This window comes from Bolinopsis microptera, chromosome 2, assembly GCF_026151205.1.
Source record: "Bolinopsis microptera isolate Bmic1 chromosome 2, MBARI_Bmic_1.0, whole genome shotgun sequence".
In the NCBI taxonomy this organism is placed as follows: domain Eukaryota; kingdom Metazoa; phylum Ctenophora; class Tentaculata; order Lobata; family Bolinopsidae; genus Bolinopsis; species Bolinopsis microptera.
Genome location: NC_087073.1, coordinates 15,700,230 through 15,717,954, shown reverse-complemented (window position 1 = coordinate 15,717,954; position 17,725 = coordinate 15,700,230). Strand labels below are relative to the sequence as shown.

At 36.8% G+C, this 17,725-nt stretch overlaps 1 protein-coding gene across 18 annotated transcripts; it reads right to left on the bottom strand.

Moving 5' to 3' along the window:
* Positions 1–1,229: 1,229 nt before the first annotated feature.
* LOC134811422 (uncharacterized) lies at positions 1,230–17,662 on the bottom strand. 18 transcript variants are annotated; one of them, XM_063818229.1, is made up of 20 exons: positions 17,495–17,662; positions 17,248–17,373; positions 16,971–17,031; positions 16,760–16,853; positions 16,423–16,603; positions 16,054–16,140; positions 15,195–15,438; positions 14,788–14,952; positions 14,495–14,597; positions 12,264–12,393; positions 10,330–10,519; positions 9,899–9,994; positions 9,471–9,586; positions 8,781–8,843; positions 7,963–8,157; positions 6,862–6,932; positions 2,385–2,459; positions 2,032–2,067; positions 1,887–1,930; positions 1,315–1,401 (listed from the first exon to the last, which is right to left on the bottom strand). In XM_063818229.1, exons 1-19 carry the CDS (start codon positions 17,632–17,634, stop codon positions 1,914–1,916), a joined length of 2,190 nt encoding a protein of 729 aa, XP_063674299.1. In that variant the 5' UTR covers positions 17,635–17,662; the 3' UTR covers positions 1,315–1,401; positions 1,887–1,913. The 18 variants fall into 18 exon arrangements, with proteins under 18 accessions (XP_063674295.1, XP_063674296.1, XP_063674297.1 ...); XM_063818225.1 differs by lacking the exon at positions 1,887–1,930 and having other exon boundaries at positions 1,230–1,401; XM_063818226.1 differs by lacking the exon at positions 1,887–1,930 and having other exon boundaries at positions 1,230–1,401; positions 14,788–14,937.
* Between the last annotated feature and the right edge of the window lie 63 nt (positions 17,663–17,725).

Sequence of the window (17,725 nt, the reverse complement as noted above, 5' to 3'; positions counted from 1 at the left end):
TGAATTCTGTATGTTAGTTGGTAAGGTCATACATTTAAAAAGGAGGAGAAGTCAATATAAATTCATTAATGTTAATTATGTAACTGATGTGCACTTTTGTTTAAGTTAAAGTAGTAGAAAACCGACTTAGGTTAGAACGATTAGGTTAAAGTCAGGGAATACTCCTGCCAAACTTCGCAACTGATGCAGGCCAAAAATATTAGAGGAAAACATTAGATCTAACTTTTAAAGATTATTGCTTTAATATTTAATAAATATATAGATTTATATATATGATTGGGTCGTAATCCGTGACATATTGTATGCTTTAAATTTAATCTTTGAGGAATTGAAATGCGATTGTCCTTTTAGTTGTAGTTTAATACCTAAACGAATGATAACATACTTGATTTCGTTAAATGTATAATTTTTGGTTAAAGCCATTCTAATGGAGGAAGTTAGTTTACGCAATTCCATTTTAGTTACCAATCCCTTTAATGATTTGAAAAAATTGAGCTGCTAGTAATAACGGAATTTCCGTTTCATTACAAAATGAAGCAAGTGTCCTTACTTCTAGATAGATATAGATACGATTTAATATCTAATTTTGACAGTAAACATTCCTTAGTTATTTTGTTTTGGACAGCAAAATACAACCGTATAAAAGTCGAAACCTCAAATATATAAAGTACTATGTAAAAGATTACATGCATTGAATAATATATAGTATTTACTCAATCTGTTAAGCTGAAACTGTTAGCCCGTTTGAAGCAGCAAGATCTATTCGAATTAGACTTGCAAATAACTAACACAAAACTAAATTAACTAGGTTGCTGCCCGTATCATTTTTATTTGAGACAACGCCACGCCCCCCCCATTTTTATCACTTAACAAGCGCTTTTATTTGTGATGTAGTGGCCAGTAAAATTAATCCCATATATAGTATAAGAAAATAAAAAACGTAAACACTAAAAAGAGTTAAACTTAATTAAGTAATTCACGGCGTAAAATAAATAAAACTGTTTGTCTAATAAGATAGAACATTGATAAATTCCTTATCACGGTTTAAAAAAATGGAGAGATCAATGAAAGGTACTAAAATCGCTGTAAAGCTGTTATGTTATCAAATGATCTTAATTTTTAAAAGGAACTCAGATATAACTCACTATTTCACGGACCAATTATGATCACAATGACCCTTAAATAATATTCAAAATTAAAAACTTGAATCAGACAATGCAATCCCGAGTCTACAACTCCAAACCACTTATACTCCGACCCTCATATTCTACCCTACTGTATAACTCCATTCTCTAAACAATGTCCTAGATTCATCTCATTCTGACCAGTAACCGCGATTATCAATACCTTCACTCGTGGGATCCTCGAATGGTAGAACCAGACCTGGGTACAACAAACCACCTGTGCATGTGGAAATATGTTTAACATAATATCTGAGAGAATATGTTAATTAAGGGACAGTGTAAGTAGAAATATGGCGGCGAGTTTTCTAGAACCCATAGTTTAAACAACCGTGTTTAGAATGGTCGTGTGTACTATTCACAGTGTTGGGTAAAACTTTTCAGGATTTCGTTTATCTTTTAAGAGTTCATTTAATGTTATCTGTACCTTTAGTTGGTCACACACGACGGCCTTGATAAGGTTTACAAAGTATAAATTAAATGGACCGGTCAGTGGTTATTCATATTATTAGTAAGGAGAATATCAACTTTAAATGAAGTCCCTGCAGCTGCTGTCTCTAAGTCCTATTATATCCATTTAACCCTCTGTACTGTACAGATGGTAGAATTCTAACAAAGAAACAGGGTTTTTCAAGTTTACACCAAGCAGAAAAGTTCACAATAACATGCTCAATAACCACACAAAATACAACGAATACAACTTACATAGCCTATATTCTATGATTCTACTTTTCAGAACCTCAAATATCCTGAGAAAAACTCAAATGACAGAAGACGTAATATGATTGTGGCAAAGCATTCCATGATCTATGAACGGAAATATCAAGTTATCAAATGAATGTTATAATACCTGGCACTGTCAGATGCTGCATTCTCTTCTGGCCACCTGAAGGTAGATTAGAGTTTTAACATAAGGGGTTGTTCACATATTACGTAATCAGCCGAGGGGGGAAGGGGGTTTCCAAATGATTACGCTAGTGTAATTTTGACACAATAGCTATGTGTAAAAATGATTACGGAGGGGGAGGGGGTTAAAAATTGTCCAAAAAGTGATTATGTAATAATATGTAAACGACCCCTAATTAAGATTGTACTAACAAAATCAATTTAATCAAATTTCATAATCAGACATTCAATTTAAAATGAAACCGAATGCCATTCTTTAATATAAAACATCAAAATGATAAGAGAGCTGGTTGTTACCTTGGCCTCGGCCACAGTCGTCCACACTGGATCCGGAGCCAGAGAAATCCCAGTAGTTTGGTCTACTCAGTGGATCTGGAAAGCAATTATTAAACAGTGTCTGTACTGTGTACTGTACACAGTGTACTGTTTACTATGTACTATGTACTATGTACTGTGTACTGTGTACAGTGTACAGTGTATTATGTACTGTGTACTATGTACTGTCTACTGTGTACTGTGTACTGTGCACTGTGTACTGTGTACATGGAAATGTAATATGTGCTCTTCAGAGATGTAGAAATCCAAACGATGAACATGAAGTTGAACTTGAGTTTTCAGTGGACCCAGTTCCATTTTATAATCTTATCTTAACCATAAATGTACATTTTATGATTTTCATGAATATAATAAGTTGCGGACTGATACATTTCTCTATTTCACTCAGGAAAGTAAGATAATATGCATTACATATTATTTCACATGCAGTAATTAAGACATAATGTAGTTGGCTAGCAGTTGTTTGATGCTGTAATGACATTGGCAGATTATTGAGAGTGGACACTCAGACTTGACACAAGCTGAGAGGGTCACAAGATGTGTACTCTTTCCCAAAGATGCTGTGATTTCCCTTTCTGGGTTATTCTCAGCCGTTTAGCACTAAAATCATGCTTACTTATATGTTCAGTCAGACACATGACATATTGTTCTGAGATGAGGTAAAGAGGTAAGGTAGAGTAACAGCAACCACAACCTGACCACTTAGTCATACATCATGACCACGTACTATTTGCTACTAATTTCAATGGTTGTAATACATCGGCGTGACGTCACGTACGGACGTTTTCAGATCTGAACGTTCCACACTTTCGCAATGTGTGGCAATTAGGTAAGCCAAGAAATAACACGATTGCTATTTTCTTATCTTACAGAAGTACTTAGTTGATTCATGTGATAAGACTTTTTTATGGTCTAAGAATAGTAACTTACCTTTCAAAGGCTTATTCGAGTAATGACGTTATTATATCATGCTGTTTACATTTTTGTCAGATGTAATCCAGAAATAGCTCTTTAAACAACAAATTCAATTTTCTAGCGAGTAATGCGCTGACAAAATTCTATTAATATTATTATATCCGCATAATTTGCAAAACTTTTCTGACATCATAAATTTGATTTGCAGAGTCTTATTTTTTCTTAGATTTCCGAATTGTTATCGGTAAAATAGGTTGACATCCAAGTTTTATTTCTGCACTTTCCTTTATTGGGACACGATAATAATGATATAAAGTTTGAATGGTATGTTGAGGATTATGTAGTAGTGGGCTTATACATTCCACACTTGCATTGTCACTTACAACTTTGGGCTGGGAAGTAATTAATCTAACCCTGCATGCATTGGTACAAGTACGAGCTGAGCAAGTAAACTGGATACAATGGGAGACACCATTACACTACTTACCTGAGTAGGGTGCTGCTATCGAATATAATGGGATATGTTTATAAAATATCTTAAATTATGTCTGAGAATCCACATAATATCTTAAATTGTTATATATCAGTAGTTGTTGACTAGACCTGTAAACCAGGGATCATGTTCCGGCAAATATTTGTCTCAAACATCCCGCTTGCCAACAGAGAAATTGCCAAAATTAGAGAGTAATTCCCTTGGGAGTTGGTCAAGAAACATGCCTACATGCAACATGCCGACGTTTCTGGCTTAACACATATTTATAGTTTTCAACACGTTACATACTAAACTTTTAACTTGAGCCAAGTTTGAACTTATGTATGGCTTTTTATACTTTTAGTATGAGTTATTTTAAAGTATTATGTTATGGGTTTCCATAAACCAACTGTCCAAGGATTAGAATGGGTTATATATATATTATTATAACCAATAACAATGGGTATTCACAGAAAGGCAAACTACTCAATGTAATTGAGGGATTACATTTTACATGTACTATTTTCTTCGTCGGGAGACTTCAACAACATTCTATCTTACCCTCATGTTAAGTGTAATGTAACGCCCCACTGTTGTTAAATGCTAATTCATTATACATACCTGCATTGCATCATCCATGCTACGGACCCATAATACAAGCTTTTTAGGTTAAACCCCAATTTACTGGGCCTGGGGTTGTCGGGGAAAATAACTACACCCGGCGCGGTAAATGAGGGTTTTACAGTATGAATCTCCGAATATATTTGCATTTCACATGCAATTCTCGTGCCACATGACTCACATTTTAAAAACAGCTGAAACTGTGCCACTTTTATAGGGCTAAAAGGCTTTTCGTGCATCACATTAACTCTCCGGTTAATGTCATCATTTATTTTCCAATATTTTCAAGAACTATCTGTGAATTTTTGATACAAGATACTAAAACACAGTTTTTCCTTACAACTCTACTTTATTTTAATAATATGAACACAATAGCAATAATTCTGAAGAAACCCGGGACTTGATATAAGAAATATCTGAAATAAAAACTTTCAGAAACAAATAGAACCTATGCGGTTGTTCACATAATATTACGTAATCAGCCGAGGGGGGATAGGGGTTTCCAAATGACTGCGCTAGTGTAATTTTGACACAATAGCTATGTTTAAAAATGATTACGGAGGGGGAGGGAGGGGGTTTAAAATTTGGCCAAAAAGTAATTACGTAATGTGTGAACCCCTATGACATTACGTCATCTACCCAACAATATCAACTATGTTAGATAACATAATTCAAATTGGAAAACTGTGAAAGAGAACCAATTAAGGTAATAAAATCTCTCATCTGAAAAAATACAAAATTTGGTTAAAAAACAACTGAAAATTCCTCGTTATTGGTTAATATAACAAGAATAATCAATAACTGAATTCTGTAATCCTGAACTGCAGAATTTATTTTAAAGATTAGTAAAAAATTCGTGAAGATGTGCGTGTGCAGGCTGATTAACGTTGACTGGTCGTAGAAATCAAGCCAAATAAAGTAACTACCTACATGACAAAATTAGCGGTAAAGCAAGCACACAATATATTCTAGACTTTACTAGTGCCGCTAAAAACTCGTACGATTTCTGTAAATTGCATATTTTCACATTCATTAAAATATGGGAGCCAGCAGATTGCCGACCACAATGAATAAAATTTGTCAAAACAGTCGTTACAGAATTCATCTGAATGGCATGGAATTAATTGTGATAATTGATAATTAAGAATGAGGTGAGTAATATGAGGCCTTCGATTGTCAGGGTCACTGGTCAGGTCCGTTATTAGGCCAGGGCCGATAAGGTAAAAGTTTGTTCTATCTAACATGCACAGTGTACAATTCTTATTTGCTTCGTATTCAAACTAACAGCGATGCTAAAGCCGAAGAGGTTGTCGAGAACTCTCAGAAGACTCAGAATCTTATCTTGATCTACTGTAGCTGTTCTTGTATGTGTATACTCTGCTAGACTGCTACCACTGAATCAACAGTTCAACTCTTCAACAGTTCAACTCTTCAACATTTACTGTTTTCTTTACTATGCTAGGTGCTTCTTTGTAGAATCTGAAATGAAAGTAAAAACTATGGAAAGGGATTCAATGGTATCGACTGGCGTTCAGCTGTAAGTTTTGAGGAAGTTCAGCTTCTGTTAACAGAATCCAACTTTCACAGCTGTGTACAGGTAGCAATCCAGATAGTATAATGTATCGAGTATCGACATAGTATTATCATAGTGATCAGACTTTTAAGTGATTTAGATTCAAAATACAAATATGAAATTGATAGGATCACAAAAGATATTTTGGTTCCACCAATCACAGTTAACGGTATTATGTTATTGATTGATAATTGAGATTAGTAATCGATAGAATATTTATCCTTCACCCACCAAGACAGTATAGATTTCAGATAATAATTATAACAAATTATGTGAGTGACAATAATTGATCACGTTGCGTAACTTCACGAAATTCACGAGACGGACAGCATCATTAAATTATTATCAATTGATAATTGAGATCACGTACAATGTATGACAACACAATAATGTTTGAGCAAGTCAGTGATTGAGATTTTTAGCAATCATTTTCACGCACAAAACAAGAAATCTTGCCTAAAACGACAAATTACATTCGTCACGGTACAACCGGAACATCAACCGGTACGACCGGTACAACCGGTGCAATCGGAACCTCGCTGTTGGTCCAGCCTATTTTTCGTTTAACTTTTTTTTCTGAAACTGGGAACAAAAATGTGTGATAGAACTGTACCTCACACAATAAAAGCACACCACTTGAAAACATTAATTTGATCGGTGCTCCAGTTCACTTATCTTCATCCTCTTAGCTAATAAATAAAAAACATCGCTGACACCCTATTTGGCTACGTCTTCAAGTGCTGGCGAGAAACTCATGGCACACACGAATTACATTAGTAAAGATTAAAGATCTAAAGCAGATGAAGATTGAAGAATGGCTGAAAAGTACAAACTACAGCATCATTAATTAAACTCACCACAATTCTCAGCGGGGTTGCCAGAAGACGGGTCAATTTCCATGTCGCTATCAACTTGTGTAACAATAAACCTGGGGTGTGACACTGTTACATTCTTACATTTTTTAGTTTCTTTTCAGCCCAACATTACAATTCCCAGCACTTTGATAGTAAAATGATTCGAGAAAAATATAAAATATTGATTACTTTGGAGGGTTGATAAACATAACCAAAGAAACAAAGAAAAGGCCGACGGTGACTGTGCTATGAAGTAACGAGTTCCTAGTTCCTATCTGGATATTACACAATCACAAGTTATGAGAGGACCGCGTGAAATTAGTAGAAAATTGTTTTTTTATCAGCTTATAGCAGCTGAAAGAAACCATGGAAATTAAGAGCCTCATCCTTCCTTCGAACATCCTGACTTCTGACACAGATATAGCACCAGTTTGTACAGATTTTTTTTAAATCTAGACACTTATTTTACTTCGGAGTATTCCAACAGCCATATTGTTACACAAGTGCAACCAGCCAATTACAGGAAGCCGAAGGATTTGTTTTTTTAGCCAGTGACGGTTAAGGTAGTGTGTACCATACTTTCTTCGCCCGAGACTTTGCTGCAATGTGCAGCTCCTCATTTAACCCTCACACCCGATTTCTCGAGTATTCGGCTGAGTAGACCGGGGGGCTGCATAGACCACTCACGATCCTTAGCTGAATGTCAACGACACTCACCCCACGACCAGGCAGGCAGTGGGATTTGAACCCGCAATCTCACGATTGCAAAGCTGGCTAACCAACTGCGCTACCTGGCCGTTAATTTAATTAATTGACAAATACTCTTCGATCGAATTTTTTTAAAGTTCTACATACACATTTGCACTGGTTGAGGTTATAGAATTAACATGTATATTGTTTATACGAGATGTATCGCCGGTATCCCTGTGGCCTGAATCCCAGAAACAAATTGGATATGTCCTTGGCGCCAAACAATTGTAGAATTGTGGGTCTTTTTAGAAAGTTCTCGAATAGATGATTAAAACTACAATTAACATACGTAAGTCTACCTGAAACAAACAAACTGTCACATCACGTGTAATATAATGTACCCCGTCCACATACCTGTTGTTTATACAGGTAGGAGTGGGAGGCTCAATATTCAGCTGAACTGGGGAGGGAACAGGGGAGGCAGGAGTCAGGTCTAACTCGGGCAGACTGATCTGATCACTGGGTGCTGGAGCTGAACCCCTTCTAACCACCACCTTCTCCTCTTTAGAGACACTGGATCCGGAACTAGACAGGCGTGGTTCTGAACCACTGAGAGGAGGTGTGAGAGAGATTAGTTTCAGGAGATACTTCATCAGATAAAGAGAGAAAGCTTCAGATAAAGAGTGCTGGAGATAGACAGTGCTTTTTTTTAGAGTTTTCAGATAATTGCTTTTAGAATTACCACGACATGATTTGCTCAGCAACTGTTTCATGAAAAATCGAGTTATCGTTTGATGAATTAGGATAAGCCGATTGGGCTCCTGCCATCTTTATTGGCTAAATTTGTAGCGACAAGAATGCTAAACGTTATCAAATATTCCACATATTTCGTGCTAACTGCTAGTTCTTGCACAAAAATTGCTTGATCTGATACAAAAGCGATGAACTTCCGAAATTTAAACGATATTGTATTACCGATAATCTCAACTCGATAATTGTTTGATGCAAAACCGGTTTAATTTGATCAGAACAGACTGTACGTGTTGTACAATGTGAAAAATGATTTAACATAGAAACAGTTGCTAGCAATAAACTTAACAAAGTAATTGCACACAGATTATTAGCTGCCACAAATCCAACAGCGGACACATTAAATTTAAATGATTTGAATTATTAATTGAACAGCAGGATCAAATATTGTTAACTGAAACCCCAACAGAAAGATAACCTACTTATGAGTACTATAGTCATCCGGAGCAGATCCATCAACTTCAATGTTATTCTTGTTGTGGGACCTAAAATCAAGGAATCACATCATGCCAGGTTAAAGTGATTACAAGGCATGCAGTTAAACACAGTTTCAACACGCAATAATGAGATTAGATAAGATAATTTAATAGGGCGTGCGCTAGTATGTACAAACGGTCTGTAATATATATATTACTAGAAACCCGCTAGTCGAAAGCTTTGTTCGAGGAAATTTAAAAAATCAGTTATGTTCAAAAAGAAGGGTCGGTTTTTGGTCGATTTTCAGTGTTTTTTCTTCTGTCCCCGTTGCCGGGGGGATTTCGTCAAGTTTAAAATACATTATATATAGATATATATATATATTTCATTGCTGAACTTCTACACAATAAAAAAAAGCGGTTTTGACCGCTGAATTATCAATTCAGCAAGAATTGCTTTCAGTTTTAAATAATTTCAAAAAGTCACGTCCATTTTAACAGATATAACTGGGTCAACAACATTCTAGCCACCTTATCTCCAAAATGGTGAAACTGGCATGACTCACGAACTAAACCTATTAAAACGTCACCGAGGTTTCTAATTTAGCAATTGATGTATCACGTAAAATCAGATACGGCTACAGACAAAGCACAACTAGCATACAGATAACAAGTACACAGCGTAGCCCCACAAACCTCTTGCTTTTCAGGTTACTCTTCAGCTTCTTAGGTTTCTTATCCTTGGGTTTAGGGTCCGATAGATCGTCAGCGGAGTTGTAACGCTTCGTTATGTTGGCGTCTGAGAACTGAACCTGGGAGGTGGGTAATATTAATATTATAATTATTATTACAATATTGACATATTATGTCAATTATATTTGTGTGCGGGGTTAGCACGGTGGGTCGAAAGGTATCAGCTGGAAATGTAATTGTTAGTGTAAGAATAATCATATTATATTATATACCCATTATATAATGTGTAATCTACTAAGAGCTGAGAAGCCGCAAAAACTACACACAATTCTAGACTTTTATAAGACAAATCCCACGATCATTCGAGAGTACTGTTAGATAAGCAGATAAGATCAAGGCCCCCATTTATCTTGCAGTAACTTTATTCTTACAGTACGAGGACGGACACGATAGATCTCGTTATCATTTTCATACGACCACACTCGTATCAAATGATAACTCCCATATCCCTTTTCATAGTGTGATCCCTGAGAATTGTTGATTATTGAGAATAAATGTTCCTTATTGAAGATGTGGGAAATCTGAAAAAGATAAAATTAACCATAAGTTGAGTAACAATTGTTGCTGACTCTCATGTTCTAACCTTATTCCTGTCCCAGACAGATCTTATAGTACATGAGTTAGTCGGTACCAGAGCATGTAACTCTGTTTGTTTACTTGGAGTCAGTACGACGCAGTGTGAATGTCGTCTCAGTTTGGTCCTGTTCTTGGTTTGTTCTGTGGTTTGTCCGTTTGTTCGTTTGGTTGTTTGTTCTCTAGTTTGTCCTTTAATGTGTTCTGACTGTACAACACAAACACTCACCGATCTTGATCTGTCTCTATAGTTGATTGGAGCAGAAGTGTCCCCGAAGATGTTCCGAACATGATTTCTGCGTTTGTCAGGGTTGGTGATGTGGATGGTGGCTCCGGCTGGTATGTGGTTGTGTGGCACGGTGTCAGCGAATATTCCCATAACGGTGGGACGGGTTCCAGCATGTTGCGGGGTGGGCAAACTGGGGAGAGAGTGGGAGTTATTGTCTGGAAATATAGGAGTAGTCTTCAGGGTAACAAGAGTGGGAGTTATTGTCTGGAAATATAGGAGTAGTCTTCAGGGTAACAAGAGTGGGAGTTATTGTCTGGAAATATAGGAGTAGTCTTCAGGGTAATAAGTGGGAGTTATTGTCTGGAAATATAGGAGTAGTCTTCAGGGTAACAAGAGTGGGAGTTATTGTCTGGAAATATAGGAGTAGTCTTCAGGGTAACAAGAGTGGGAGTTATTGTCTGGAAATATAGGAGTAGTCTTCAGGGTAACAAGAGTGGGAGTTATTGTCTGGAAATATAGGAGTAGTCTTCAGGGTAATAAGTGGGAGTTATTGTCTGGAAATATAGGAGTAGTCTTCAGGGTAACAAGAGTGGGAGTTATTGTCTGGAAATATAGGAGTAGTCTTCAGGGTAACAAGAGTGGGAGTTATTGTCTGGAAATATAGGAGTAGTCTTCAGGGTAATAAGTGGGAGTTATTGTCTGGAAATATAGGAGTAGTCTTCAGGGTAACAAGAGTGGGAGTTATTGTCTGGAAATATAGGAGTAGTCTTCAGGGTAACAAGAGTGGGAGTTATTGTCTGGAAATATAGGAGTAGTCTTCAGGGTAATAAGTGGGAGTTATTGTCTGGAATTAATATAGGAGTAGTCTTCAGGGTAATAAGAGTGGGAGTTATTGTCTGGAAATATAGGAGTAGTCTTCAGGGTAACAAGAGTGGGAGTTATTGTCTGGAAATATAGGAGTAGTCTTCAGGGTAACAAGAGTGGGAGTTATTGTCTGGAAATATAGGAGTAGTCTTCAGGGTAATAAGTGGGAGTTATTGTCTGGAAATATAGGAGTAGTCTTCAGGGTAACAAGAGTGGGAGTTATTGTCTGGAAATATAGGAGTAGTCTTCAGGGTAATAAGTGGGAGTTATTGACATTGTCTGGAAATATAGGAGTAGTCTTCAGGGTAACAAGAGTGGGAGTTATTGTCTGGAAATATAGGAGTAGTCTTCAGGGTAACAAGAGTGGGAGTTATTGTCTGGAAATATAGGAGTAGTCTTCAGGGTAACAAGAGTGGGAGTTATTGTCTGGAAATATAGGAGTAGTCTTCAGGGTAATAAGTGGGAGTTATTGTCTGGAAATATAGGAGTAGTCTTCAGGGTAACAAGAGTGGGAGTTATTGTCTGGAAATATAGGAGTAGTCTTCAGGGTAACAAGAGTGGGAGTTATTGTCTGGAAATATAGGAGTAGTCTTCAGGGTAATAAGTGGGAGTTATTGTCTGGAAATATAGGAGTAGTCTTCAGGGTAATAAGAGTGGGAGTTATTGTCTGGAAATATAGGAGTAGTCTTCAGGGTAACAAGAGTGGGAGTTATTGTCTGGAAATATAGGAGTAGTCTTCAGGGTAACAAGAGTGGGAGTTATTGTCTGGAAATATAGGAGTAGTCTTCAGGGTAATAAGTGGGAGTTATTGTCTGGAAATATAGGAGTAGTCTTCAGGGTAATAAGTGGGAGTTATTGTCTGGAAATATAGGAGTAGTCTTCAGGGTAACAAGAGTGGGAGTTATTGTCTGGAAATATAGGAGTAGTCTTCAGGGTAACAAGATTAAAATGTAAATATCGACTACTTTATTACATTTCAATAAAACTAGTAAACCCTTGAGAAAGCAGTTGAGTGATTATGTTTAATGTAAATAAGTTTTATAATTAATAATAATCGTATTTTCACGTACCTCATGCCGTATCTGTACTTATTTCTAGAGAGAACCTTGTGTGCCTCAGTCAGCCTGTCTATTTTATCTTGTGTTAGGTGAGAGTTGGATCCGAACACACCAGATCCCAGATCACCAACCCTCAGCAAACCTGCGAATAATTCTTATTATATGAACTTCTAGAATTAATAAGAATATAAAAATTGGAGGGCATTGCTTAGAATACAGTATATATTATACATATTATAGTCTCATATCAGCTTTACTATTATTGGCACCATATTTTCACGCACTTTAAAAATGTCAATGCCTCACAAAATCAGAAGCTTTTGTCTAAGATTACAAACTAAGTCAGGATCAGGCTTTCCAGCATTTTACACGTCATGGAACAATATGAACATGTTTTGTATAGGATGTAAGTCAGTGAATAATTAACAACATGGGTTGTTGATTTATTGCGTGCTGTTCGTGACGATATTGTATTTAATCTAGAAAGAACAGGAACACTCAAAGTATCCTGGCCTCAACCACAGCCGGCTACAAGGCAGCTTCTCATTTGCTAATTGCACTAATATTTAGAAACCCCGCGGCGCCGAAGCTGGGCGGTACATTTTAATTTACTTGTAGCTGTGACGAAATGGACCAATTTTTGTGATCGTTAATGAAGTTCAATACGCCTAGTTCTGCTAACTCCGTAAGATTTTACAAAAACCCAGTCACGGAATGCGATGAACTTCTTCTAAATCTATATTTAACGATAATTGGCGGTTTATCGCATTTTGCGGGGAAAAAATACCGCAAGGTAAACAGTATTATTGTAAGCATACTTCATGCCAAACCACAAGATAGCGTTAAATATCTGATCATTATTGGTAATTACCCTCATACCAATTACTGCCACTGTTAGTACAATAGTGGAGTACCTGATTCTGCAATTAAACAAATAAACATTAGAATTATTGGCACTTTACTCACTTTAGTTCATTAGGATATAAAGTAACAAATACATGATGTAAAAATTGCTTTATATCTTATCATCTTATTATATTTTATTAGAGAACTGTCTAAAAATATTATCTCTGTCTAGCGGATTCTATCATTTGCCAAAAAATTAAGCCAGCAGTGATGTGATTTTCCATACGCTGGTTTTAACATTTACACCTGTCAGGCCAGGCTAAACAGTAGACATGTAGTACAGCAGACATGTAGGTAAAACCTTGGCCAGAAGTGCCAAATAAACATAAACAGTCAGCCCTGAAGTGTCTAGTTGTCATCTTCAAACCAGATATTTGGTTGCAGAATATGCTGTGTAAATGTACAATAAAACCAAGATGTACTACACAAGTTGTGCTACACAAGATACATCAGCAGCTGTAGTGGTCACCACCAGAGTTGTGGTCTACTTCAACTGAGGCGAGGGTTAGTATCTGTTTGAGATCTAGCAAGCAACCGTGTCATGTTCGTGGTCGGGGTGTCAGGTATGACCTTGAGATCGGCTAACTTCAGAGTGGTGACCGGTGGGCGTAGTAGTAAGTCTATTTATATAAATGTGATATTTTACTGTGTGTTATTAAGACAGCATAATGTGGTTCGTTCAAATTTTGAAGTAAAATATACAAATTGTCAGAACATATCAAAACTCGGCGATAAATTGACTCTTACGAGATGATTCATTTTATTTTGAGGTTGACACTTGACAAGGGCCTGTCAAGTGTACAGGTAATAATTTAACTAAGGAGTCACTCCATAGTCAGAGAGTCTGTCATCCTCACCCAGTTCAGGGTCCGTCACTGAACGGGTCATTTTGTTTCGGAGTACCCAGGCAGTAAACTTATCATCAACAGTTTTGTCACGGAAACTGGAGAGGGGATCAGTTTGTCTACTACTAAAAATAGGACCAGCAACGCTGGCTCTGCGTTTTTTGGGGGTAATAACTGTTTCTTTCCTAATTTCATCCATTATAGTGGAGTTAATCTCTCTAATCGGGCGGGGAATGCTGATTCTACGCTCTCGTCTCGGTGGTATGTGTAAGTAATGTCGGTCGGCTGTCGGTGAACTGTAAGTCCTGTAAACTGTGCTGTGTCCTCTTTGAAGGTCAGTATTTCCGGGAGGAAGAGAGAGAGTTGTTCTGGCTGGTATTGGTGAGTGAGAGAGAGGGGTGAGGGGAGGGGTGTACGGGTTCTCTATTACACACTGGCGTCTAGTTCTATCTTGTGCGCCTTGTATTATAGTTTGTGGTAGAGGAGATGTACCTTTTGCGAGACTGCTCTGTGAGGCTGCCATGGATTTCCTCCTCTTTTTCTCTTCTTTCTTCGCTGCGTGTTCTTTGTTGCATAGAAGGGACTCGCTCACAACCTGTAATCGAGATTCAAACTTCAATTCAGGTCAAGTTCCGATAAATTGAAAATATTTTACTTGACTTGCCTCATATTTTGTGACATATCTCAACCAAAATTGAACATAACATTATCTATTTAAAACATCAAAACAGTAGGTAGACGAATGAGTGTAGTTTTAAGACGTTACAACGATTAGATCTCCAAACCTCGGTGTTAAGAGACTTGTACCAGGACCTCTCTGTAGTGAACCTATCATCTTTTATTGGAACCATTATAAGCGGGCTAGCTGGAGCTGAGGAGGGTGCAGGGTGGACTCTGTTATTACTTGTTGAGGGTTCCTGTCGGGGGGCTGGTGTCTGAAGGTAGGGGAACTGTACTGGTTTAGTGTTTAAATAGGCGTTTAGTACAAATTGGCTTAGATCGGCCGATCTAAAACTTATTACAATTGTTACTTATGCGATTACATATCCACAGTTTTATGTTTTAAACTTGCACACTAAAATTCCAACCTCTACGTCTCTACACACATTATACACTTACACAGTCTACAAGAGATAATATAGACACGGAAGCTAATGATCAGAGATAAAGATAAAATCACGCCTCGGATTACCTTAACTGGTACCTCGACTTCCTCTCCCTCTTTCTTATCCTCCTTACTCTCCTCGGAACTACTCAGAGAATCAGAAGACTTGGCAATGCTCTCATCTGACTTGCTGGATGCTGATCCCTCCTCTTCCAGATCGCTAGGAGGCCGGGGATCAGGTCCGAATATTGGCAGTTCCGTGTCCGACTCCTGGATTATATTGGTAGGATGTTGGAGCTCCCAACGGGCCAGCGGGATGCGGGATTCAGACCTGTGGCAAGTTTAAATTAAGCGTTAAGAATTTGAATAAACTTTGTTGTTTGAAATTTTTCGGACCAGCAGGAATTGTTCTGCGTATGAAAGTGAATTCTGTATTATACATGATTAATATTATTAATGTTTTGTATTAAACATGTTTAATGTTTATGATGGCTTGTAGTGTGAACGTTCAACAACACAGCATTCTTACAGTTCATTTTGAGGAGGAAAAAATAAGTTGTTGAAATTATCAACTTAATACGCAAGTTATTACAATCATCACTTGGTAAGTTATTAGATTAAGTAATACAATTTTACACGACCTTGGATCAGTAGTTTACATTTGACCCTAACATTTTTGATAAATACATATTTTTTAGTTACTTCAAATATTTTAACTTTTAAAATTTTGTCTGAGCAACATTATCAGGTTTTCTGTCCCCCTGTGCACATATCAAACACTTACATGATTCATTTACGAATTGATAACAAATGCTCATCACGTTCATTTTCCCAGCGGACAACTGCACAACAATATTTACACATGTCGTACACAATTAAATATTACACAGCATTAACAGTGTATGATCACAGAGCGGGATAACAATGATTAGTGGTAAAACTTTACGTTTTTTCTCGTCGAGCAATGTACTCATTGCCGTTTGAGAGGGGGTCGACGGTGTCATAATCCGAGTTGGGATTATACATTACCCTGCTAGATGGGAATACATATTCGAAATCAGAGTTCCTCAAAGTGCTGTTAATCAACAAAACTAATCTACATTTATAAGAAACGTAACAAAATCTTGGGGCGATAATTTGCCACACAGTTTACGGAAGACTGCACTCTGCACTACGTTATAAATGAAAGATCAATGTTGTAACTAAAAGAAAGTCAGTACCGCGGTACACGTGGCATTGGAATAATCAGATAGATTTCAGATTGTTTTTATGAAACAAAACTTAAGAGTTTAACTACAAAAAATATGGTTCTCACTCTAGATCGTATTGCATGCGTTCTTTCTTTCGCTTCTTTGTCTGTAAACTCCTTTTGTGCAGCTTCAAACAGTGAATGGAAATACCGGAGAACATGATCACCACAAATAAGATTCCAACTATCAGCGCCCCCATTTTAGGGTCTACCTTCAATGGTGGGCTAGGGATGACTTCTGGTGGTCCTGAAGGAAACTAAATTTATTGACAGTTTTTTAAGAATTTGTTTGAAATTCTAGATACATTTTTAAATAGCTAGAATATTATGAATTGACATATGTTTGAGGCACAGAGTGAATGATAAATAAATGATAGGCCATGTACAGCTAAAAGTACATTACCTGTAACATTGAGGAATATGGGGTCAGAGAAATAAAATTTCTCTGAGAGATATAAAACAGCCCAATAGTGCCCTGTTTCTGTCTTAGTAGCATTCTGAAGAAGTGTAATGTCATAGTGCATTCAGAAAAGATAACTTCTAACAGTTTTTCCATCAACCTTTTCCATCTTTGATATTTGATAAATCATAAATGTTTACTGTACGTTATTTACCAGAATTTTAACAGTGAGCAGACGACCAGACGAATTTTGAAACAATCCATTCCACTCTAACCTGTAACAAAAGAGGAATTATTAAAGATTACTCTAGATTATTCAAAGTAGCTACAATAATTATGATATATTTTCACTGGCACAAAAGCATCTTTAATTTAAAATATACCATATTTACTTAGCAGATAAAGGGCTCCATTTCAATTGAATTTACAATTATTGTGATTTAAGGAAACAAAAAAACATAATTACTGTAAAACAATTCAGTATTACTCACTTTGCATCAGTGCACCAACAGTATTTCTCAGTATGTGATTTAACTTCAGTGGCTAGTACAACATCACTACCTTGAACTACACTGATGTTATGCGTCCACAGTGTAAAGTATGAGGTTTTATCAGTTCTGAAAAGATCTTTGTTAAAGATGAAAAATCAAGATATTTTGCCTGAACAAAAGAAGCCTGAAGCACAAAAGGTAGAGAAAGGGATAAAGTAGGCAACAAGTTATAGATCATAATACTTACATGGCCTTTTTGCAAGAGATACTGGTGTCTAGTTCATATGTACTGCAGTGACAGTTAAAGCAAACAGGTTCAATGGAGTCAACTGCAGTGAATATGAGAAGAATTGCTGTCAACAGTAAGAAAATGCTTTTTGTTTGCATCTGACATCACAATTCCATGAGCTCTGGAAATATTATTAAGTGAGTATAAACAGATATTTAGAAGAGGCTAAATTACGTCAGGAAAATGTGG

What these genes read in the sequence shown, in the direction of transcription:
- LOC134811422 (XM_063818225.1), bottom strand. Translation starts at nt 17,634, where the DNA reads ATGCAAACAAAAAGCATTTTCTTACTGTTGACAGCAATTCTTCTCATA. An exon ending in ATCTCTTGCAAAAAGGCCAT is followed by an intron (nt 17,374 to 17,494) that starts GTAAGTATTATG and finishes AGATCTTTTCAG; the next exon opens with AACTGATAAAACCTCATACT. An exon ending in TGCTCACTGTTAAAATTCTG is followed by an intron (nt 16,854 to 16,970) that starts GTAAATAACGTA and finishes ACACTTCTTCAG; the next exon opens with AATGCTACTAAGACAGAAAC.